General features: G+C 47.0%; 2 protein-coding genes across 4 annotated transcripts in view; one reads left to right on the forward strand and one right to left on the reverse strand.

Moving 5' to 3' along the window:
- LZIC (leucine zipper and CTNNBIP1 domain containing) overlaps nt 1-736 on the reverse strand; it is a 14,130-nt gene extending 13,394 nt beyond the window's left edge. Inside the window, exon 1 of the mRNA XM_059135332.1 lies at nt 430-736. Within this exon, the coding sequence (XP_058991315.1) occupies nt 430-736 (307 nt within the window). The remainder of the gene's footprint in view (nt 1-429) is intronic.
- Nucleotides 482-24,923, forward strand: NMNAT1 (nicotinamide nucleotide adenylyltransferase 1). 3 transcript variants are annotated; one of them, XM_059135335.1, is made up of 6 exons: nt 482-599; nt 1,496-1,652; nt 17,675-17,845; nt 18,922-19,105; nt 21,551-21,693; nt 22,035-24,923. In XM_059135335.1, exons 3-6 carry the CDS (start codon nt 17,731-17,733, stop codon nt 22,445-22,447), a joined length of 855 nt encoding a protein of 284 aa, XP_058991318.1. In that variant the 5' UTR covers nt 482-599; nt 1,496-1,652; nt 17,675-17,730; the 3' UTR covers nt 22,448-24,923. The 3 variants fall into 3 exon arrangements, with proteins under 3 accessions (XP_058991318.1, XP_058991319.1, XP_058991320.1); XM_059135336.1 differs by lacking the exon at nt 482-599 and adding an exon at nt 680-802; XM_059135337.1 differs by lacking the exon at nt 482-599 and adding an exon at nt 716-829.
- Nucleotides 24,924-25,550: the final 627 nt, after the last annotated feature.

Consider the following 25,550-nt stretch of genomic DNA (forward strand, 5'->3'; position numbering starts at 1 on the left):
CATCCTTGCGGAGGTGTCCCCTAGCGAGGCTGCGGGGGCTCCCGAGGAAAACCCTGCACCTCCACGTGGCCACAGCGCGGCTGTCAAAGCCAGAAGCCCGGGTAAGAGGAGGGCGGAGAGCACACGTTTTCCCGGCTGGACGTGAGCAGCTACGGACCTGAACCAGGGGGACGCGACAGCGAGCAGCTCCGGCCACCACCGCAAACCCCGTGTCCATGGCGGAACTTGGAGCTCCGGCACCTGGGTCCTGCGGCGGCCGCGCTCGACTAGGCCCCGGCAGCCGCCAGAGGTCGCCATGAACCCCCGCCCCCGAAACTCTTGCGGACTTCCCAGACCCGAACCCGGACAACCCCCTTGGGCCCCCAGGGGCCCCCCTCGGCCTGCGCCACAGCCTTGGTCCCAGAGATCGGGGTCAGGGGCCCCGCCTACCTGAGGGTCCTGGCCGGGCAGACGCTCGCAGTCGGAGCACTTCCGGAGGATGCATGCACTTCCGGCCCCCAGCAGCCAATGAGGGTGCAGCCACGGGTGTTCCCTTGTCCGGCGTCCGGGCGGCGGGTCGTCTCCGGGAGGACTTAGGGCGGGTCGGCCCTGAGGACGTGGTAAGCCCCCTGGCTGAGACCCCTGAGAAACCAGTCTCTAGGGGAGTCCGTGCAGGCCTCTCTGTCGCGAACTTGAGGGAGTCCAACATGGTGGAGTCTTGGAGGGGCGGATATAACGGTCCCCGAGGCGAGGTCATATTCCAGTTGGGGGCAGGAGTCTCGCGCCTTTATTCTTCCCAACTTTCTGTGGAGCCGGAACCTCGGTAATTTCCCCTCTGCCCTCTGAACAGGTGATTCCCCTTGAGGGGAAAAAAAAAAAATCCTTTCTAGAAGTTTCTTGAGCGTGGCGGAGGGGGGAGGGGCGGAGGAGGAAGTGTTCCATTTTCGGAAAGACTTCTCACGCCTGGGAAATCCGTCTTTCCAAATCCGTGGAGACCCAAGTGCCCTTTCCTGGGAGCGCTGGGAGCTCACGGCCCGCGAGGACCTGCGGGCCGTCGGCCGGGCAGCGCTTTTAAAGCGGGGCGGCCGCCGGTTCCCCAGCTGTTCCCGGCCCCGCTCCTTGAGTCCCGAGCCCTCGGGTCAACCTCAGGGTTGACGGCAGAATGGTTTCCGAGAACGTGGGCTTTCGGGCCAATTCGATGCCAGCCACCCCAGACAGACTTCCAGCTAGAGTTACCCTGGGGGTCCGCCAGGAAGAAGGACTTCTGCAGGGGGGGGGGGGCGCCTGGGTGGCTCAGTCATTAAGTGTCTGCCTTGGGCTCAGGTCCTGATCCTGGGGTCCTGGGATCGAGCCCCCACATCGGGCTCCCCGCTCGGCGGGGAGCCTGCTTCTCCCTGTCCCACTCCCCCTGCCTGTGTTCTTGCTCTCCCTGTGTATCTCTTTGTCAAATAAATAAATAAAATCTTTAAAAAAGAAAAAAAAAAAAAAGAATGACTTCTGCCCCTTCTCATTGTAGGACTTTGGACTTCTTACCAAAACGTTGGTTTTCAGAGTTACAGTTTGGAGGGGAGACTGCTGCGGCAGCCCAACTTGGAGAAACCCGTTGTCACCGTTGGATTAGTCGCGGTACCTTGCAGAACGCCCCCCGGGGTCGCAGCCTCTCCTGTGTGAAAGTAAGCGGACTGCTGTGTTAGCGGGATCGTCTCCGATTTTTGCTGTGTGGATGCTGTGTGGACACGTGTGGCCAGGTGGTCGCGTCGCTTTGAGTAATGCAGGACTCTCAGTGACAAATGGGGTCAGTGCCAGACACAACGGAAAAAATACACTTGTTTCACCAATGGAAGAACTTGCTAAATAGACATTTGCTCATTGTGTGCTTCCCCTGATTATTTTAAAGGAAGATTTTATTTATTTATTTATTTGAGAGAGAGAGACAGAGAGTGCAAGCAGGGGGAGGGGCAGAGGGAGAAGCAGACTCCCCGCTGAGCAGGGAGCCCGCCGGCTGGATCCCAGGACCCTGGGATCATGACCTGAGCTGAAGGCAGACGCGCAGTCGTTGGAGCCACCCAGACGCCCCTCCTTCCCCTGATTCTGAGGATAATGTGTTGTTCTGTTCAGGCATTCGTGTTGGTTTAGCGTGTGCTGGTTTAGCGTGTGCAGTCACAGGAGCTGTGGAGGACAGGCCTTACCGGATCCACACATTCTTTTTTTTTTTTTCTTTTTTTTTTTTTTTCTTTTTTTTTAAAGATTTTATTTATTTATTTGACAGATAGAGATCACAAGTAGGCTGAGAGGCAGGCAGTGAGAGAGAGGAGGAAGCAGGCTCCCCGCTGAGCAGAGAGCCCGATGTGGGGCTCGATCCCAGGACCCTGGGATCATGACCAGAGCCGAAGGCAGAGGCTTTAACCCACTGAGCCACCCCGGTGCCCCGGATCCACACATTCTGTTTGCCGGATCTTTCTCAGTGACTTGATCCAATTCAGCGCTGCTTTGCTGGGGGTGCTCCTTGGGTTCTTGTTTAGAGTTAATGGATCATGAAAAATATTCCTAGTGCAGAAGTAAGAGAAATTGGTTTGGGTTCCAGTTGTCAAACAGAGACAGGACCCAGGCTCTGAAGGTGTGTGGGGAGAGAAGAGGAGAAACTGGGAAAATAGGAATAACATGTTAAGTAAGTAGACACTGGAGAGAGCACCAGGGGGCATAACTTCAGAGTTGGGAGTCGTAACTGGGAAACCAGATCAATGCTACTCAGCAGCTGGAGGATTTTAGGACGTTTAGACTTGGACTTGGAATGGGAGCCCAGAGAGCGCAGGTTGCTCCAGCGAGGTAGGGAAGCTGAATTTTAGTGTCAAGGTAGTTACACGAACTATGAGATCTTGAGCAAGCTAGTCAATCTCTTTCCACTTTAGTTTTCTTATGTTTGTTTGAAAAAGGGATGGTATGGGTGCCTGCCTGCCTCAGTGAGAAAGACATCGTCTCTTGATCTCAAGGTTGTGAGTTTGAGCCGCACATTCAGTGTGGAGATTACTAAAATAAACAAACTTTTAAAAAGTGGGGAAGGGGTGCTTGCGTGGCTTCCTCAGTTAAGTATGTGACTTTGTCTCAGGTCATGTTCTCAGGGTCCTAGGATCCAGCAGAGCCACGTCAGGGAAGCCCTACCCCTCACCCCCACTCTTGTGTATGTGCATCTGTCTGCGCCCATGTGCGTATGTGTGTCTGTCCGCGCGTATGCACTTTCTCGCTCTCTCTCAAATAAAATCTTTTTTTAGTGTCTGCCTTTTTTTTTTTCTTTTTTTAAAAAAGGAATATCATAAGGAGCGCCTGAGTGGCTCAGTCATTAAGCGTCTGCCTTCGGCTCAGGTCATAATCCCAGGGTCCGGGATTGAGGCCCACATTGGGCTCTCTGCTCAGCTGGGAGCCTGCTTCTCCCTCTCCCACTTCCCCCTGCTTGTGTTCCCTCTCTTGCTGTGTCTCTTTCTGTCAAATAAATAAATATAATATTTATATTATATTTATTTATTTGATAGAGATCACAAGTAGGCAGAGGGAGAGAGGGGGCAGCGGGCCCCCCGCAGAGCAGAGAGCCTGATGTGAGGCTCGATTCTAGGACCCTGGGATCATGACCTGAGCCGAAAGCAGAGGCTTTAACCCACTGAGCCACCCAGACACCCCTATCTAATTTATTTTTAAACATAAGCTCTGGTGCCCAATATGGGGCTTGAACTCACAACCCGGAGATCAAGAGTTTCAAGGTCTACGAACTGAGCCAGCCAGGGAATTCTCAGAGAATCTGGAGAATTTTTTTTAATTAATTTATTTGAAAAGATTTATTTACTTGAGAGAGGGAGTATGCAGCAGGGAGGGGCAGAGAGAGAGAGAGGGAGAGAGAAATCCAAGCAGACTCTGTGCTGAGTGGGGAGCCTGACACGGGACTCCGTCTTATGACCCTGAGATCATGACCTGCGCCAAAACCAAGAGTTCGACACTTAACTGGCTGAGCCACCCAGGTGATGTGTTGGGAGATGTGTATATTGAATGTGACCTTCCTGCCAATAGATAGTTCTTTTTCTCAAGAAATAGAGTTGTTAGGGCGCCTGGGTGGCTCAGTGGGTTAAAGCCTCTGCCTTCAGCTCAGGTCATGATCCCAGGGTCCTGGGATCGAGCCCCGCATCGGGCTCTGCTCAGCAGAGAGCCTGCTTCCTCCTCTCTCTCTGCCTGCCTCTCTGCCTACTTGTGATCTCTGTCTGACAAATAAATAAACAAAATCTTAAAAAAAAAAAAAAAGAAAAGAAAAGAAATAGAGTTGTCTTCACTTCCTCAGAACGTTAAGAGCATCTGTGATGACCTAGCTCCTACTTAAACTACCTCACAGGAAAAGAAGACAAACATTATGTGGGTCACTTAGTTATTTTCTCTGGATAACTTTGACTGTCAAGATGCAGAAGATTGTGTCACCTGTGTAGAGGAGATTGTGGTTATTTTTACTCTAAAATTTCCCACTACATTTTTAAAGAACAAATTGTTTGAATACACCATCTGAATCCCTTTAGCCTCCTAAAATTAAACCTAAACCTTTGTTCATTACTAAGATCTAATTTTACTTCTTCCTTCTCAGTGCTTATCCATCCAGCTGACGGTAATAGTTTCACAAAACAAAAACAGAGGTTCAGAAAGTCAATGTCATGATCTTGAAAGTATTTAATAGAGTATCTTTATGTGGGGTGAATTTGGTCGTGTTGTCAGTTCAGTGATTTGGGTTGAACTGTTCCTTTTTCTCTGTTGTCAGTGCTAATCGATACCTCAAGACAACTTTCTTTCAGATGACTGGTTTTGATGTGCTTCCTGTTTTCATAGCTCTGATGTCAGCTGACCATCTCACTCGAGAGTAGCAGGGTAGGAGATGAGCTCCTGCTTGCCCACAGCGAGCCATCTGTGTGAGGCAGGAGACTGGAGGGCTCATGTGCCAGCGTCAGACCATTGGTTTAGCATCTGGTGGTGCGCAGGCCACGCTAACCAGCCAGCTTAGCGCCAGGCCGGAGAAAAGCACTGTGGGATGAAGCACGGGATCTAATTAAATGGATTGGAAATCCTGTGAAAAGGATGGCTTTTTACTCCTTTGCTTCATGGAGCTCTTGCTTTAGGAGGAACCAGGCTTCTCTTGCGCTCTGACAGCTCTAGCTGAGCAGGGACTTCCTCAAAGCCTTTGACAAGGAGAGGCTACTTGGGATGTTTGCTTACCTGCAGAAACTAAGCTGCTCACTGACAGCAGCACAGACAAGTAGTAAAGTTCAGGGGTCGTTTTTTCCTATATTCGAGAAGAAAAAGCACTATGAGAAAAACTTGTCTTTGGTTGGAACCTATATTTACAACTTTTTTGCCAAAGGATTTAAACAGTGGCACCAGCTTAGCAAGAGATGATGCTTGATGCTCTCCGTGCCACGTACAGGCCGGCACTTCTGCTGTTGGTTGATGGCTTATCTTTTCTCTTCCTCCACCTCTCTCTTTTTAGTCTAGCAAAGTAGATTTTATCCACAGAAAGAAAAATCTTTCATGGAATTTTTAAACTTCCCTGATGATATATGTTTGTTTATTTTTTAAGATTTTATTTATTTATTTGACAGAGATCACAAGTAGGCAGAGAGGCAGGCAGAGAGAGGGAAGCAGGCTCCCCGCTGAGCAGAAAGCCCGATGTGGGTCTCAATCCCAGGACCCCAGGATCACAACCTGAGCCGAAGGCAGAGGCTTTAACCCACCGAGCCACACAGGCACCCCCTGATGATATGTTTTAACTGTGACATGTGTTTAATTAGGAATTTTGTATCTACATATCTCTATTTTTAGTGTGAGGAGAAAATAAATATTGAAGACTGATGGTTTATTATATACAGACACGCTTTCAGATTAAGGTGAGCCCTTGAGAAATTCAGTATTTAAAAATACACACAGGGTGCCTGGGTGGCTGAGTTCATGATCCCAGCATCCTGGGATCAAGTCCAGCATCGAGCTCCTTGCTCAGCGGGGAGCCTGCTTCCCCTTCTGCCTGCTGTTCTCTCTCTGACAAATAAGTAAACAAAATGTTAAAAAGAAAAGTAATGAAAAAAAATAAAAACACACACAGTCAGTTGACAAAACTGTTAACACCACGGTACAGGCTCCTTCCCCAAAGGATCCCACACCGAATAGAGCAAACATCTTCTTCAGTGCCTGCGGGACTGGTTCCATATGCGTCAGCAGCACAGTGAAACCTAGAAGGAGAGCAGAACTGTCTGTTCACTGGCTGTGATTATCTCAGAAATCCATTCTTGAATGCAAACCAAACAGAGGATGTTTCCTCGCTTCCCTCCCGGGGGACACAGATGCTCAAAACCTTGCCAGGCTAAGGTTTTCCTTTGACATGGGTTGTTTTCTTATTATTGGCATTGCTGGTGAAAAGAACACCGACTGCGGGGTGCCTGGGTGGCTCAGTCAGTTGGACGTCTGCCTTCGGCTCAGGTCATGATCCCAGCGTCCTGGTGTTGAGCCCTACATCGGGCTCCCTGCTCAGTGGGGAGCCTTCTCCTCCCTCTCCCTCTGCCACTCACCCTGCTTGTGTGCTCTCTCTCTTTGTGTCAACAAGTAAATAAAATCTTTTTTTTTTTTTTTTTTTTAAAGATTTTATTTATTTATTTGACAGAGAGAGATCACAAGTAGGCAGAGAGGCAGACAGAGAGAGGAGGAAGCAGGCTCCCCACTGAGCAGAGAGCCCGATGCGGGACTCGATCCCAGGACCCTGAGATCATGACCTGAGCCGAAGGCAGCGGCTTAATCCACTGAGCCACCCAGGCGCCCAGTAAATAAAATCTTTAAGAAGAAAAACAGCTGACTCCTTTTTTCACGATTCCCTTATTTGATTTTATTTCATTTATTTATTTATTGTTAAAGATTTTGTTTATTTATTTGACAGAGATCACAAGTAGGCAGAGAGGCAGGCAGAGAGAGAGGAAGGGAAGCAGGCTCCCCGCCGAGCAGAGAGCCCGATGCGGGACTCGATCCCAAGACCCTGAGATCATGACCCGAGCCGAAGGCAGAGGCTTTAACCCACTGAGCCACCCAGGCGCCCCTCTTTATTTATTTTTAAAGATTTTATTTATTTGGGGGCGCCTGGGTGGTGCAGTGGGTTTAAGCCTCTGCCTTCGGCTCGGGTCATGATCTCAGGGTCCTGGGATCGAGTCCTGCATCGGGCTCTCTGCTCGGCGGGGAGCCTGCTTTCCCCTCTCTCTCTGCCTGCCTCTCTCCCTACTTGTGATCTCTCTCTCTCTGTCAAATAAATAAAATAAAATAAAATTTTAAAAAGGAAAAAAAAGATTTTATTTATTTAACAGAGACAGAAAAACAACTGACTCCTTTTTTCACGATTCCCTTATTTTATTTCATGTATTTATTTATTTTTAAAGATTTTATTTATTTGACAGAGACAGAAAAACAACTGACTTTTTTCACGATTCCCTTATTTGATTTTATTTCATTTATTTATTTATTTTTAAAGATTTTATTTATTTGACAGAGACAGACACCATGTGAGAGGGAACACAAGCAGGGGAAAGTGAGAGAGGGAGAAGCAGACTTCCTGCTTAGCAGGGAGCCCGATGTGGGGCTTGATCCCAGAACCCTGGGAATATGACCTGAGCCGAAGGCATCCGCTCAACGACTGAGCCACGCAGGTACCCTGATTTAAAAAAAATTTTTTTAAAGATTTTAATTATTCTTTATTCATTTGAGATAGAGAACGAGAGCAAGTAATCACAAGTGGAGGGGAGAGCTGGAGGGAGAAGCAGCAGCAGACTCCCCACTGCGTAGGTATGCTGATGTGGGACTCAGTCCCAGGACCGGGAGATCATGACCTGAGCCGAAGGCAGACACTTGACCATCTGAGCCACCCAGGCGCCCCATCTAAGATTTTTTTTTTTAAGTTTTGTTTATGTATTTTAGAGAGAATGTGTGCAGTGGTAGAGGGCCAGAGGGAGAGAGAGAGAAGCAGATGGAGGGCTCAATCTCATGACCCTGAGATCACGACCTGAGCTGAAATCAAGAATTGGACGCTTAACCATCAGAGCCATCTAGGAACCCCTAAACTTTTTTTTCAAGATTTTATTTTATTAAGAATCTCTACACTGAACACAGGCTCAAATTCACAACCCCAAGATCAAGAGTTACATGCTCCACCAACTGAGCCAGCCAGGCGCTGCTAAAAAAACCTTTTTTTAAGATTTTATTTATTTATTTGACAGAGATCACAAGTAGGCAGAGAGGCCGGCAGGCATAGGGGTGCATGGGGTACATGGGTGACTCAGTGGGTTAACCCTCTGCCTTCAGCTCAGGTCATGATCTCAGGGTCCTGGGATTTAGCCCCACATTGGGCTCTGCTCTCGCTGTTTCTTTCTGTCAAATAAAATCTTTTTTTTTTTTTTTTTTTAAAGATTTTATTTATTTATTTGACAGAAATCACAAGTAGATGGAGAGGCAGGCAGAGAGAGAGAGGGAAGCAGGCTCCCTGCTGAGCAGAGAGCCCGATGCGGGACTCGATCCCAGGACCCTGAGATCATGACCTGAGCCGAAGGCAGCGGCTTAACCCACTGAGCCACCCAGACACCCTCAAATAAAATCTTATAAAAAAAAATTTTTTGAAATCTTAGACATAGTTGTTTTTTTTTAATAGGGTTTTTTTTTGAAGATTTTATTTATTTATTTGACAGAGATCAGAAGTAGGCGGGGGGGCGGGGGGGTAACAGGCTCCCTGCTGAGCAGAGAGCCTGATGGGCTCAATCCCAGGACCCTGAGATCACGACCTGAGCTGAAGGCAATGGCTCAACCTACTGAGCCACCCAGGCGCCCCCTCATACTTAAATTTTAGGACAACCAAAACAGTTACTAAGGAACTTATAAAAAATTTCCTTCACCTGAATTTTATTTTATTTTATTTTATTTTTTATTTTTTAAAGATTTTATTTATTTATTTGCAGAGACAGAGGGAGAGAGAGCGAGTGAGCACAGGCAGACAGAGAGGCAGGCAGAGGCAGAGGGAGAAGCAGGCTCCCTGACGAGCAAGGAGCCCGATGTGGGACTTGATCCCAGGACCCTGGGATCATGACCTGAGCCAAATGCAGCTGCTTAACCAACTGAGCCACCCAGGTGTCCCTTTCACCTGAATTTTAAATGTGAATTTTTTCTTAAGTTTCAGTCTGAGCTTCAGAAGAGTGGGAAGTCCTGTATTAACCCAGTTTTGTTTTGGCAATGTCTGGTAAATAATAAGCACTTAGTACGTGCTTGATAAATGCCTACTTACCAATTGTGAAGAAAGTAAAGATGATGTTGCCAACCAGGTTGGTAAGGAGAGGTTGCCTGCAGTATCGGGAAGATGTGGGCCTGAAATCAATACACTGGGTCATACATTAATTTATCAATTGTTAGAAGAAATTTGCCCTCTAAGCACAGTACCAGGTGGCACTAACCATTGAATTCTTATCCTAATTCTGGCCTGAGGTTCATTTGGCTCCAGGCAACTCATTTAAGAACCTTGGTTCCTGGGGTGCCTGGGTGGCTCATTGGGTTAAAGCCTCTGCCTTCGGCTCAGGTCATGATCCCAGGGTCCTGGGATCGAGCCCCGCATCGGGCTCTCTGCTCAGCAGGGAGCCAGCTTCCCCCTGTCTCTCTGCCTACTTGTTTGTCTGTCAAATAAATAAATAAAATCTTAAAAAAAAAAAAAAAAAAAAAAAAAAAAAGAGCCTTGGTTCCTTTACCATAACTGCAAGTTAATAGTTCAAAACCAGCTTACAAGTGATAAGAAGAGTTGTTCATATTTACAGTCGCTGCACAAATGATGCTTACCATCTCTTAAATTCATGTTAACTGGGTATTTTTGTGAGAAAAATATCTTGTGGAAATTCTGGCCTTCTGGAAATAGGCCTTACTGCGCACAAAACTCCTAGGACAGATGTGGGCAAGTTTAAATTAGACTAATTACAGTGAGTGTCACAGTTTCCCTTTCTTTCTTGTCACGTGGATTCTTGGTTTTCAGATTGTTTTAGGATTTCCACATTTTTAGAGCTGCAATTTTTTTATTTTGAATGTGTCAAATGGCATTTGCTTCATTTGTCCAACTATTAGCTGACTCTTTGCCAAGACTAACGTCCTCCATAGAATCTAAAATAATGTATCAAGTCATAATCTGGTCACATATGCCTGTGTCACCCTCACCCCTGCAGACGTTAGCTCATGCGAGGCTGTCAGGACTGGTCTCTAGGGCATCCAAGGTTTGGAACGTTGGTGCCTTCATTGTCTCCCATTTAATGGCTGTTGTACCAGAAGAAATTGTGTTAAGTCCAACTCAGCCTGCCCTATTCCCCGGTATCCTTTTGGCATTGAGATTTTTGACTTTTCAAAGAGGTGAAGCAGGTGACTACCATTGACAATAGTGGCAAAAACAATGGGGCAGGCTGTGGTTAAACACAGAGCGGGAATCTCCGAGCACACCCCAGCCATCTCCAGAGGTAAGACAGTCACGCCGAGCTGCTAGGTAATGGGGCTAGCTGGTGAGAGAGCTTACCTTAGCAGAACAAACAACTGGAGGCCCAGAGCGGTGGTCCCAAACAAGAACACGGTCACCTGTCTGCATGGGACAGATGGAGTTACAGTTTACATTTTTTCTTCAGTGATAGAATGGCTTAAAGAAACCGAATTTGGGAGGCATCTGGGTGGCTCAGTCAGCTAAGTGTCTGCCTTCAGACAGACACTTTCCCCCCAGCTTGTGCTCTCTCTCTTTCAAATAAATAAAACGTTAAAAAATAAATTTTAGGTTCTGTTTCATAACGTTACGTCAAACCGTGGAAGTAAAGTTTTAAACACAATAAAGATGACTTGCGATCATCCCATTAGAGCAAATTATGTCTAATCATACGGTCCTGCGAACGATAGCTGCTGATCATTGAGCTCCTGCTGGGCACCAGGTGCTGTTGATACTGGTCTCTCAGGAATCTTTTTTTTTTTTTTTTTTTTAAGATTTTATTTATTTATTTGTCAGAGAGAGACAGCGCGCATAAGCAGGTGGAGTAGCACAGGGGGAGGGAGAGGCCGGCTCCCCGCTGAGCAGGGAGCCTGATGCAGGACTCGATCCCAGGACCCTAAGATCATGACCTGAACTGAAGGCAGATGCTTAACTGACCAAGCCAGCAAGGTGTCCTTGGTCTCTTAGGAACCTTTAACCTTCGTTCCTTTACCATGACTGACTGTCAGTTAATGCTGTAAGACAACCCACAGATAATAGTAAAAATTAATACTCACCATTCGTAGACAAATGTGTCAAACATTTTTATTCACTTTCTCATTTAATGAGCATAAAATCCAGAGCACATGGGTGGCTCGGTTGGGCATCCAACTCTTGGTTTCGGCTCCGGTCGTGATCTCAGGGCCTCGAGATGAAGCCCCATGTTAGCTTCCGTGCTCAGCCGGGAGCCTGCTTGAGGTTCTCTCCGTCACCCTCTGTTCCCCCCGACCCCACGCTCAGACTCTCTCTTCTCTCCCAAATAAATGAATAAATAACATCTTTTTAAAAATATGCACAAAACGCTATGAGGTAGGGACTGTGGTTCCCCATTTTATTAGTGAGGAAACCAAGACTCAGAATGGTGAAACGTCTTGTCCAAGGACAAGTACCAAGAAGCAACCATGCTAGACCTGTGAACCAGGGCCAAGAGTCCTAACCAACCACGCCTCTGTGCTGTGCTTGCTCTATCTCGCTGTGCTTGCTCTATCTCTGGTCAGACTGGTCGCAGTGAGCGTGACTCAGTAAACCCACCAACCACAGCTTATACAACCACATGAAGGCTGCTGTTTCTGCTCATTTTTGAAATTCTTTTGAGATTACGTGTACATAGTTTCCATGCATATAACAAATTTTTCACAATAACTAATAAGTTCTTTTCACCGTAAATTGTATTATTTACCTTGATTATTTTACTAATCAGGTTTAGCACTGAAAGACCTTAGGGTATTTGTAGAAATCAAATCTACCCTCCAAACACAAAGATTTATCTCCACTGAAAGCATACACACACACACACACACACACACACACACACAAATTTAAAAATATACTCCTGGACTGGCAATGGCACATTGTTATAACTAAGATATAGTTATAGGCTTAATGTGACTATTTTGGAAGGAATAGCATCTTTTCAGGGGTATAAATTCTGATCAGTTGTTAAGTCAATCCCATTATTTTAACAGTCAGCCAACATAGATTTAATCATATTGAGCATTTATGAGATGACAAGAAAAGACAGTGAACTATTTTTTTAAATGTTAACATTTTAAAAACTGGCTTAATGTTTACAAAATGTTCCATTAATGTTTACATGTCAGTTTTTAAAATTTAAAGTCAGTAATTGCTATGTCAAATATACTTCAGTTTTTTATAAAATGATTTAAAAATTGAAAATAAATATTAGTTAAACATTGAGACTGTCTCAGGAAGAAATGGGCTGTTTGTCATCGCAAGCTGGGGAGGGACACTTACAGCCTGAGCCGGTACGATCTCGGCAGCCAGCAGTGCAGGCGGTACGCTGTGTGGGCCAGACAGAAGTGAATCATGGGGACGCTGGTTGTTGTGCTCCTGGAGCAAGACACAGGATCCAGAGCAGCCCTGTTAGAGCTCCCAAACCACTTCTTCACCCATCTGTCCCCAGCGTGTTCCCCTTCCCAGTGCAAGTACTCTGGTACCCTGCAGTGATCCAGATGGACGCTCACTGTAGCTTAATTCTTCTGTGGTTTGGAAGGTCCGAGCTCAAGTTGGCTGCGTTCACGGGGAATTAATAGAACCGAGCTGGATATTTGAGATGCGTTGTGAATGTGACCAGGGAGAAAGCTTTCTTTAGCTGAGCGATCAGCTTCCCTGAGCCCCCTCCCCAGCCGGTCCGCTGGGGAGGTCCTGGAAACCTGAGTGCATCCCTAAGGTTAGGGAAGGGCCCCAAGCTCTTTGTTCTGTCCTTCCCTGAACAGCAGGCAGCTCCCTTGGGGACCCATACCTCCTGTTCTTAGCTTTATTGTCCTTGCTGCTCACAGCTCAATATCCTGGGGTGGGCGGGGGAGGTGGCGGGAGAGGAGTGGTGCCTGAAACTTGAGGTGGGCGGGGCTAGCCAGTTACTCTGGTTTCCCTGAGGGCCTAGAATATTCTTGGAGATGTATTTACCACCACCCCGTCATACCATAGGCATTTTGTATGGAACTGGGGGATGGGAATGGGAGGAGTGGGAACGAGCCTCAAGTGATCCCTGGCATCATCCTTAGGCCTAAATGGAAAGGTAGGACGTTATTCCTACGAATCAACACTTTCTAAAAAAAAAATTCTGTATGGAACATTACCGACCTTTCTGTCCTTTTTTTCTTAGCAACATTAGTGTCCCCCTGATCCCTACCAATATGCTTTGTTGGGAGAAGACCTCAAATGTTTATTGAATAAATATTTCTTCTTTCCATTCTCACTGTCTACTTAAATTAAGGCACTCACGACTTTTTTTTTAAGATTTAATTTATTTATTGGAGAGAGTGAGACAGAGATAGTGAGAGGACAGGAGCAGGGAGAAGCAGGCTACCCGCTGAGCAGGAGCCCGAGGCAGGACTCGATCCCAGGACCCTGGGATCATGATCTGAGCTGAAGGCAGATGCCCAACCAACTGAGCCACCCAGGTACCTGGCACTCATGACTTTCAACTGGCCTTTCTGTCTTGTTTTGCCCTTTCCAAGTAATCCCCTAGCATCACCATCATCAGTATTGTCACTTTCCTCCCAAATAACAGCTAGCACTTATTTTTACACTCTGCTAGGCAGTATGCTAAGCACTTTGCCATTGATCAGAGTAAATCCTCAGAGTAACTGGAATTGGTTGTCAGTGTCTCTATGTGACAGATGAGGAGACAGAAGACACATAATGAAGTGATTTGGTTAAGTTGGTAAAATCGAATAAAGGGTTTTTTTTTTTTTTTTTTTTTTAAGATTTTATTCATTCATGAGAGACGCAGGGAGAGAAACAGGGTCCCTACTGAGCAGGAGCCCGATGCGGGACTCAATCCCAGGACCCTGGGATCATGACTTGAGATGAAGGCAGACACTTAACCATCTGAGCCACCCAGGCACCCCCCCAAATGAAGGTTTTAAATGCCCACATTTTCTTATTTTTCTAAAGTGGTTGTTTATATAGAACCCTGTGGTCATTCCATTGCTCAGAGAGCTTCAGGGGTTCTCAATGCCTCACATTCCTCAGCTCCTCAGCAAGGAGGGCTCATTTCCATTTTGCACAGCTCCGTGTATCTTGCATTTTTCTTCTTCTTCTTTTTTAAATTTATTTATTTGACAGACAGAGATCACAAGGAGGCAGAGAGGCAGGCAGAGAGACAGAGGGGGAAGCAGGCTCCCCGCTGAGCAGAGAGCCTGATGCAGGGCTCAATCCCAGGACCCTGAGATCACGACCTGAGCTGAAGACAGAGGCCTTAACCCACTGAGCCACCCGGGCACCCCTGCGTTTTTCATCTTGATGAGAGAGTCTAGGAGTCAGGAACCCGAGATGCCCGCCCTGGTTCTGCCACCTCCTGGCATAGAATCTGAGCAGAAGTGCGTTGGTCACCCTAGCACTTGGGTCTGAACACTAGTGGACTGCAAATGAATGGTCCTGACACGGGTCTTCCGAGCACTGGCCAGTCTGAGAAGTACACTGCAAGGTGTTGTATAGTCTTAATTTCCAGCTTGTTTTCAACCCATTTTTTTCTCTGAGATGTCGTTATACTGAAAAACTAGAATGTCCAATGGTAGAAGATTAACTTCTACCATTAACTGGTAGAAGAAAAATGAAATATCTAACAGTAGCTTAATTTTGTAACAAGTTAAATGACTTTGGCCAAATTTTTTTGTGTTTGCGTGGTGAAAGTTAAATGATCATGTGTGCGAAAGCATTTTATATGTCAAAAAGTGTCATACAACCGTGTATTGCCATTTACTGTAGTTCTATGCTAATTATAAAAATACTCTGACCTTGGGATGCCTGGGTGGCTCAGTTGGTTAAGTGGCTGCCTTCGGCTCAGGTCATGATCCCAGCGTCCTGGGATCTCCCACATCGGGCTCCTTGCTCGGCGGGGAGCCTGCTTCTCCCTCTGCCTCTGCCTGCCATTCTGTCTGCCTGTGCTCGCTCTCTCTCCCTCTCTCTCTTTGATAAATAAATAAAATCTTTAAAAAAAAAAAATACTCTGACCGTTACAAGTCATTCCCCAAAGTTCCCAAAATTGCTTTCAGCAATTTGGCATCACTGGAGTTATATTTATAAGCTCTCAGAACGATTACTTTGAAACAAAATTTGGATGTATAAGAATATTTTTTAATATGTTTAATATTTTTTTTTTTTTTTTTTTTTTTTTTTTTAAAGATTTATTTATTTATTTATTTGACACAGAGAGATTACAAGTAGGCAGAGAGGCAGGCAGAGAGAGAGAGGAGGAAGCAGGCTCCCTGCCGAGCAGAGAGCCCGATGCGGGACTCGATCCCAGGACCCTGAGATCATGACCTGAGCCGAAGGCAGCGGCTTAACCCACTGAGCCACCCAGGCGCCCTAATATGTTTAATATTTTTAATATGTTTTAAAACTTTTTTAAAACAACAAAACTATTTTTTGATGGTTAGTAAGCAGTGTTGATCAAAAAAGATAACCCGGGGGACGCCTGGGTGGCTCAGTTGGTTGGACGACTGCCTTCGGCTCAGGTCATGATCCCGGACTCCTGGGATCGAGTCCCGCATCGGGCTCCCAACTCCACGGGGAGTCTGCTTCTCTCTCTGACCTTCTCCTCGCTCATGTTCTCTCTGTCTCTCTCTCAAATAAATCAATAAATAAATATCTTAAAAAAAAAAAAAAAAAAAAAGATAACCCGGAACTGAGTGGTTTGACTCAGGGGATAGAAAGGTTTATTGTGTCAGCAAGAATTCCTTCCCTCTCCAGCCTTTCTAGCTTAGGGAACTAGGAATCAGATTGACATGAGAAAGATTAAGTGGAGAAAATCAAATTTAATGGAGTAAATATGGGGAATCCACATAGACATGGAAATTCCAAAGGCAGTCAGGCAGAATGAGGCACATTATGTCATTCTGCACTGAGAGGGGAGCGGGGGTCTGGGGCTCCAGAGGAAAGGAATGTGCCTCAGAGCAGCAGGAAGAGTGGATGTTTAGTCATTAGAGGATTGTCCTGCCATACAGATGGGTCTCTCAGATGAAATTTATCTCTGCTAATGACCCTTATTGTGGGGAAGACCCCAATTTAGATTCTTGTATGTAAGTCAGGGCAGGGCAAAAGTTTCTCTTGAGCCTGCAGGGTCTCAACTGCCTTCCAGTCAAAATGCCAGAGTGGCATTCTGAACCCTTGCAACTGACTCCCAGCACAAGGAATGAAAAAGACCCCCACAAAGATGCCACATTATGCCACTTTGGGGCACTGGGGATGAGGAGGACCTCCCACAAACCTGCCAAAAAGAAAAAAAATCATGTAAAAAAGGAATAGGAGGGGCGCCTGGGTGGCTTAGTGGGTTAAAGCCTCTGCCTTCGGTTCAGGTCATGATCCCAGGGTTCTGGGATCGAGCCCCGCATCGGGCTCTCTGCTTAGCCGGGAGCCTGCTTCCTCCTCTCTCTGCCTGTCTCTCTGCCTACTTGTGATCTCCATCTGTTAAATAAATAAATAAAATTTTTAAAAAAATCTTAAAAAAAGGAATAGGAGTCAGAATGGCATTAGACTTTCAACAGTAGTGTTGGATGCTAGGAAACAATGAAGAAGTGCATTCCTAATTTTACTCTTAATATTTTTTTAAAGAATTTACTTATTAGAGAAAGAGAGAGGATGAGCAGGGGGAGAGGGAGGGGAAGAGGGAGATGCAGACTCCCCGCTGAGCAGGGAGCCCAAATGGGACTTGATCCCAGGACCCTGGAATCCCAGGACCCTGGGATCATGACCAAACGCTCAGCTGACTGAGCCACCCAGGCGCCCCCAGGCCACTGTTTTGAAGGGCAGGTTGTCGGGGAGTCCTATCTATTTGGTAGTTGATAATGTCATTGTGTCAGTTAACTGTGACCACAGTCGTGCATCACAGAACTTCGGCAGTGAGCAAACGAACATTCTTCGCTCATGAGTGGAGGGTCCGCTTGTGGGTTTGTCAATGTAAGCCCAGCTCGGCTGATCTCGCCGGGGCCTGCCTGTGTGTCTGAGAGTGTCGTCTGTGGTCTGGCCGGTGCCGGATGGCCCCCGCCATGGAGCTGATGTGGTTGGCTGTCCGTCAGCAGGAGGCCAAGCTCTCTCCCGCGCAGTCTGTCATCGTCCAGCAGGCTGGCCCCGGCTTGTTTTCATGGCCGAGGCAGGCGTCCAGAAGAGTGTGGAGCTGTGCAAAGCCTCAGAGGCCTGGCTCAAAACCAGCACACTGTCATGTTTGCCACATCGTTTTGTCCAAAGCAGGTCACAAAGAGGGGAGAGGAGATCCTATCCCTGTGCAGCAGGAGCTGCCAACGTACCCTGAAAAGGAAGGTGGAGAATGGGGCTGTCTTTATCACTGAAGCCACAGGGCTTGGTCCATCCACTTGGAAGGTGGAAGGACGTGCAAAGACCTAGAACTGAACTTTTGTCCTTCTTCCTTTGCAGACCACAAGCAAAGTGTCAGAGTTTTCCACTCAGATCAACAACTTCAAATTCTTAGCATGGACAATTCAGAGAAGACAGAAGTGGTTCTCCTCGCTTGTGGTTCTTTTAATCCTATCACCAACATGCACCTCCGGCTATTTGAGCTGGCCAAGGACTACCTGAATGGAACAGGTAGGAACAGTGGCCAGGGCACTACCCCAAAATACGGCGCTGTGGCGTGTTGGGTATTTTAAGCTGAAGGAGTTTGAAGAAAATGGCAGAATCAGGAAGGTCCCTCTCACCTCCTCCCCGCCACTCTCCCCTGAAGCAGCTCATAAAATCCTGATGTGAGGGGTCCCCTCCATACTCGGGGAGCAGAGGAGTGTCCTTATTGCTAAGGGCAGAGGGATGCCGGGAAGAATCCAAACTAACGGTGCGTGCTGAATTTCCCCGAGTTTACGCACTTGACCTCGTACTCTGCCCTATCACATGTCTCGGGGCCGGTCCATCTTCACTAACTGGCATAAAACCACTCAGGTTTAGCTCTTTCTTGGAGTCTTCATTTCCTGACGCAGGCACCATGTCACATAAATAAATGTCTACATTTTCTTCTGTTTTTCTGTCTTTGTCAGTTCAGTGTTTCGGAGCCAGCCAGGGACCTGAGGAGGGTTGAGGAAAACTTACTTCCTCCCTTACGTAATATGTTTTGTTACATAAGTGATCATTCGTATGCTGTTAGATTGATGGATGGGAGCTCACACTCACTAATAATCCTAATAATCAGGGGACTAAGAGAAAAAGATGAAATCTGTTTTGCCCATCACATCGACAAAAATGTTTAAACTTGATAGTGTCAATTATCAGACATTGGGGAGAAATGCGCTCTTCTATACGCTGTAGGTGGCCAGTACAATCGATTAAGGCTTTTTACAAGGCAATTTGGCAATATAAAAATGTGCATTGTGTGGGGAATGGGGAGTTAGTGTTTCGTGGGGACAGAGTTTCAGTTGGAGAAGATGAGAAAGTTCTGGAGACGGACAGTGGTGAGGACTGCACGGCAGCGTGACTGTGCTCGATGCCCCTGAACCGTGCACTTAAGATGGTGAATTTTATCTTCTGTTTCACTTCGTTTATAAATGAATGTATGAATGAAACAATCCCTGTTTTGGAAAGGAGGGGGTCTGTTATAAAACCATATTGATGATAATATTTCCTGTGCATAAAATTGAACTTGTTACACCTCACATCAAATCTGACTCTTCATCCAGGAAAATACAGAGTTATCAAAGGCATAATCTCTCCTGTTGGCGATGCATATAAGAAGAAAGGACTCATCTCTGCCCACCACCGAGTTATCATGGCAGAACTCGCCACCAAGAATTCAGAATGGGTGGAAGTTGACACCTGGGAGAGTCTTCAGAAGGAGTGGGTAGAGACGGCGAAGGTGCTAAGGTATTCACGGCGAAGTCGGCTTTGTCAGTTCTGCGGGATGAGTTGGGCACTTTTGGCCATGTTCCGGTGCTGCCTGTGTCTGTGAAATGCAGATTTGCAAACTGACTTGCGTGGGGAGGGCTTCCGGCCTGTGGTTAATTCTTGGGTGTGGAGCGCAGCAGCAGAGCTCAAGGGTTCCTTAGACTTTATGCCTTTCCTGTGTTTTGAGCTGTTTGCGCGCTTGTTACTATGTGTATCTCTACGAGAGAGGATACACAGAGAAGCCTGCATGGCCTGTCTGTGCCCCAGATGAGAAAGGCAAAGTTGTTCAGACTTTATACTTTATACTTTATACTTAAGTATAAAGGAGAGAGGCAGGTAATTTAAGCGAGAGAAGCCTTGGTGCTTGGTCATGGGTGGCCCTGATTTTATGTGCTGCTTCCGTGACCACGTAGGGGCATTGTCCCAGATCTCTGTGTTCACTCCTTTGAAGCAGTTCCAGGTGAGGATTCAGAAACTGCAGTGAGGGACACCTAATTATTACTTAATACTATCTTAAGTATCAGAGAGCTTTCTAAAAAACCTTCCTGTGTAATGGCTGCTCTTAGAGTTCTGAGCCCTCTGGTTCTGAGCATATCAGTTAGGATTTCAACAGGAAATAGGAACCAGTCTGAGTGGTTTTTGCTTTTTCTTTTTTTAAAGATTTTATTTATTTGTTTGTTTATTTGAGAGCGAGAGAGAGGGAGAGCACGAGTTTGGAGAGGAGTAGAGAGTCCCCGCTGAACGCAGAGCCAGCTGTGGGGCTTGAAGCCCCAACCCTGAGATCATGACCCGAGCCAGAATCAGGAGTCAGATGCTCAACCAACTGAGCCACCCAGGCGCCCCAAAAGCAGAAAGGTATTTAGGTGCTTGTGCAGAAGTGTTAAGGGGCTTGTGGCAGGGAACTAGGGTCTGTTCCAAGGTCATACCTCCTTAGCTGCAGTCAGCGTTCAGGAAGCTCTTTTTTTCCTCTGCCACCACAAATGCTGCTGTTCACTTGTCCCGGTCTCCTAAGGTTGGACAGTGGAATATGGAGTCTGGCCACCACGCTCATGCCTTCAGAAAGATGGCGTCTGCCTCCCTTCTTCCTTCTGAGTTTCTCGTGAGAGGATCTCATCAGCAGAATCTCTGTCACATTGAGAACATGCTGCAAGGACCTCTGGGAACTGTGTTTAGGGCAGGACTGGACACCCAAGCCCGCAGACACTGTGCCGCACAGCCGCTTAGGAAGAGGGACTTCAGGCTTGGCAGGGAAAAAGAGTCTGCTGTCTTCCTGGACAGCAGTTCTTGTGTCAGACACCAGGCTTCTGCACGCCCGCCTTACCCCGCCTTCGCCCTCTGGCGCCACAGCAGCCTCACTGTCCGTGACATATTCACTCAGCTGCGCCAGAGGGGAGGGAGTCAGGCCACAAAGGACCGCCCGTGGCTTCCCGAACTGCAGCTTATGTGTCCTGGGTAGGTCCGCGGTTGTAACACGGGGGCCTCCTGCTGCCGCTCCAGAAGAAAGCTACACACAAGTCCTGCCTGTGGTCCCTTCCTTTTAGGCTTCAGGCGCTTGTCCCATCTAGGACCTTATCCTTGGCCTTGTGATTCTCCATTACTAGTTCAAGCCACACCCTTCAGTGGTCAAGAGTGTGGGCTCTGGAACCAGACTGCTGGGGCTCAGATACTGGCTCTGCTACTTATAAGCTAAATGGCCTTGGGCAGGGGCACCTGGGTGGCTTAGTTGGTTGAACATCTGACTCTCGATCTCGGCTCGGCTCTTGATTGCACAGTCGTGAGTTCGAGCCCCACACTGGGCTCTGTGTTTGGTGTGGAGCCTACTTTAAAAAAAAAAATGGCCTTGGGCAAATTGGAGTTCTCCTCTCTTAATGGGGATAATAATTCTGACAATAATGGACCATAAAATAATTGCTTTATAATAACCAAACCATTCACTCGATCAGATTGTTATTGAATGACTTCTGTGTCCCGGGAGTCCACCACGAGCTCGAGTTGCAGCCTAAGCCTTCAGTTCCCTCCACTGTGGGAATAATAATAGCGATAATATTTATGGCATGGGTTGTTGAAAAGATGTAATCAAACGATCCATGCAAAGGACTTAGTGTAGTGCTTAGCACATAATAAATAACTAATGTTAGCTCTTGTTATTATGACACACACATAAAGCTTCGCATAATAATAGCCACCATCTGTTGTACTCCCAGGGTCTCCTTGCTTCCTGTTCCTAGTAGCCAGTCCCCAGCACCGCTGGCCAGCGTCCATGACGATCTGGCGGTACTGGTCAGCATTCTTCCTGTGGTTAAAGGTTGTTAATATCACACAGCTTTAACTTTGGGTCTGAGGCTCTTGGGCATCTCCAGAGAGACAGAATTTTAGTTGAATGTTGTGAGAAGAGAAATGTTCTGTTGCTTTGTTATTTTGTAGACACCATCAGGAGAAACTGGAGGCTGGGAGCTGTGATCACCAGCAGGACGCACCTATGCAGGCAAGGCCCGGACAGAAAAGGAAGTGGGCTGAACAAAGACAAGATATTAGCCCAAAGAAATTGCTAGAGCCAAAACCAAAAGGTCTGTTTCATCAACACTTACCAACTAGAGTAGATAAGATTCTAGAGCTGAGCAAGCACCCTTTGTATTTTCATTTCATATTCAGTATGTGTGAGCGCCCAGAAAACCCCCATTGTTGGTTTTGCGAAGGGAGGGGCAGGGAAGGAGAGGAAGAGGCATTTTGAGCTTATTTCTCCTGCAGTGGTCCTTAACTTCTGTGGTGTCCTAGATCTCTTTTGAAAGTCTGACTCTGATCAAAACTATGAACCCAGTAGCCAGAAAGACACATTATTGTGTTCATTTTGATGCAGAGGATTATTAGCCAAGCAGACCCTGAAACTGTGTTTTCTTCTTCTTCCCAGATGTGCCCAAGATAAAGCTGCTGTGTGGGGCAGATTTATTGGAGTCCTTTGCTGTACCCAATCTGTGGAAGAGTGAGGATATCACCCAAATTGTGGGAGACTACGGGCTCATATGTATTACTCGGGCTGGAAATGATGCTCAGAAGTTCATCTACGAGTCAGACACGCTGTGGAAACACCGGAACAACATCCACCTGGTGAATGAATGGGTCACCAACGACATCTCATCCACAAAGATCCGGCGAGCCCTCAGAAGGGGCCAGAGTGTTCGCTACTTGGTACCAGACCTTGTCCGAGAATATATCGAAAAGCATGATTTGTATAGCTATGAGAGTGAGGAGAAGAATGCTGGTGTCATCCTGGCTCCCTTGCAGAGGAAGCCTGCAGACACTCACTCAAATTGTACAGCATGAGGTTTTGGACTTCCAGCTTGGGAATTTGAAACAGTCTGGCTGTTAGGAACTGGGAAGAGGAATTGTGATCTTGTCATAAACTAAAGCTACCTAAAAGTCTGGTAAAAGTCAAGAGTAGATTCAGATCAGGTTTCTCATTTTGTTGGAAATTGCTAAGATGAATGTGTCCAATATGGTCTTTTTTTTCCCTTCTTTTTTTTTCCAAGAACATACAAATCCTTGAATCTTTAAAATGGGATTAACAGTACGAAAACCAGAAGACATTCAATTTAACTAAAAAGAAGAGGTCAGAAAGGACATTTTGGCGTTCCATGATCTCAGTCTAAAACTCTCGAGTTTCTGAAGAGCCCTGCTGTTTCTGTTCCCGCCCCTGTGAATCTGCCATTTGTGAATTTAAGCAGAAAAAGAATGTACTTTCTTACCCTTTTCCCCTTATCCTTTTCTATGCACTTTAACCAAAGTCGAACTCCCAAATAATAACTGAGGTCATTATTACGTCACAAACGCAGGTACAAGCACAGGCTTGTTATATAGTTGGGTGCTGATTAAAGTTTTGTGGAGGTTTTACCAACTGGTAAAGCAACAAGACTAGAAATAGCTTTTACAGAGTGTTACGATTCATGAAATCCTCCTGTGATAGAAACAGGACTAAAATTTCTCATGAAAGAATAATTTACCCTTTTGCAATTTATAGTCACACTTACATCATTCGAGAGGAAGGGTTTATGACTCTGTGAAAGGAAAAAATACTTAAAACTGTGCAGTTGTCCGGTCAAATCTGAGTGCACAGTTGCAAAGGGACAACGCGAAAGCAGGCCAACATACATTCTGCCGCTACTGACTTCCTCTTACTGAAGCCAGCAGGCCAGCTTGACGGAGACCCGGGAGGTATACAGAGCCTGCCACCAGTAGGCTTCGGTCTCTGCTGACAGAGGGACTTGGATCGTGGCGATGATGGCCATTTCTCCCCATCCTTAGCTTTTAGGAGTTGAGAGTTGAAGTGATCCTGGAAAAGAACCATCTGTTGAAGTGATCCAGAAAAAGAACCTTCTAGGAGCAGATGAAGCTACTGAAGTGTGTAACTTTGATTTCTTCTCCTGGAAAACTGCGCTTAGTTCATCTGACATGTTTATGGAATGCAGAAGGGTTCCAATGCTAGGAACTTTTCTCTTTTATTTTGTAGAGACTTACACCGCGGTGCCTTCCTACCTAGAAGTGCCCCCTGCCCCGCTCAGCTGTGAGTATATTGAATTCGGGATGCCCTCGGTAAAGCATTTGAGGACCTCCCAGGAGACTTGGTCATAGTGAATGATCTTATTGTTGGGCTATTTTTCTGGATCAGTACCTTTGTACACGGAACAAGCTGCTTTTAGCTTTGTCCTACTGCCAAGGACGCTGCTACTGCCACAGCATAATCATGTAGTTGTGAGTGACCTCAAGGGCAAAATTTCCTGTTTTGATAATGGAAATTAGAACAATGAATAAATGTTAATGATTGCTGTGACTTCCATTGAGGAAGAGGAAAATATGCCATTGTATTTCCTAGTATGGCTTTTTCATAATCTGCTCTTGTAATGTGAATTTTGAGTTTAGGAAACGTGGAAAGCTGGTGTGGGTGTGTTTGCTGCGGGCGCTTTTTATGTGTTGTACTCTTTTGACTCTTACATTGTAGAATTCGAGTGCAGCAGAGGAACAAAAGTCCTTTGCTGGCAACTTAATTCCGTTGAATGTACATCTGGGGAGATGTTTCGTTGTTTGTGTTTAGGGGACAAGTGTGAACAGTAATCCATTTAGAGGAGAGGAACGGGTTCTCCTTGGTGATCAGGGGAGAGAGACTGAGCCAGAGGCACGATTTAGGCTTATCTTCTTTCATCAAAGGATGCTCTTTCTTTTTCCGCCATCTTGAGGGTCTCCCCACAGGGTGGAGGGAAGCCTTCTCTGTCAGGGTCAGCATATATGGGAGTGGTGGGGGTGCTGTTTTTCTTACCCCAACCTCTGAATTGCTTCTGTGGGCCCAGAAGTCACTGTATTCTGAGATGGGCTCCTTTAGCCTTGACTTCCAGGCGCCCCAGGACATCCCTTCCACTGCCGTCCTCAGACTCGTTCCCACAGGCCCCGTGATCTAGAACACCCATCCCAGCGCCCCCCACCTGTGAGGATGTACCGTGTCTACCTCTGAAATCTGTACGTAGTTTCCCAGTGGTGCTGTTTGAACTTCAGAACGCCCGCACTGACTGGGCACCTACAAGGTGCTGGGCCGGTGTGAGTCACGAGGAAATGAGGCACAGTCAGGTGACTGCTGTAAGTGATACACCTGAGTCTTGAATGAACAGAGTGTCTTCAGAGCCTGGGCTCTTAACTTCTTAATGCCTTACGTAATATAATACTCTTCAAAGAATGATGTTTTCGCCAAATCTTGAAGTTTTCATCCACCCCAAGCAGATGAGTGCAAATAAAGAACCCTTTGAACATGTGATAGTCTGACAGGGACGTGTGGTGTGTTCTGTCCACACAGGAGGACCAAGTGGACCCTGTCCGATGTTAGCAGTTCCTTGGAACAGGGGTGGTGAATGCCCAGAGCGGGGAGGTGGTGAGAGCCATAGTTCACTCTTGATCTGCAGAAACAGAACGAACACCACCCGGATGCCCAGGGCGGTACCACAACGCCACCTGGCAGCACTGTCGCCTGCAAGACAGAGCAGAAGATTCTGCCCCCGAGGCGGGTTTCCAGTCAGCAGATGGGGCGGGGGGTACGGTCACCGACTCCCAGAGTCTCTGGAAAATAATGCAGTGATCGCTGGGGTCCTTCCAGCTGTGGAGTTGGCACTGGCTCCTCACCACTCTGAGCTGCCACCTGTCCCTTCTCCTGCGTGTGACCAGGAAGCATTTCTTGGAACGCTATTATTTTGTGAAGTGCCAAGGGGAACGCACAAGTACGAGGCGGTCTCTGCCACCAGGTTGCCTACGGTTCGGTGGCGAGAAGAGCAGGACTAGATCTAGAGCGTCAGCGAGGGACTCCGGAACCCCCGCTGAGGGTTTCCTGAACATGGTGCCCCGGGCCCTCCCGGCCAGGAAACCGGGGTGGAGGGTCTTCCAGGGAAAG

The sequence above is a fragment of the Mustela lutreola genome, chromosome 10 (assembly GCF_030435805.1).
Source record: "Mustela lutreola isolate mMusLut2 chromosome 10, mMusLut2.pri, whole genome shotgun sequence".
Lineage (NCBI taxonomy): Eukaryota > Metazoa > Chordata > Mammalia > Carnivora > Mustelidae > Mustela > Mustela lutreola.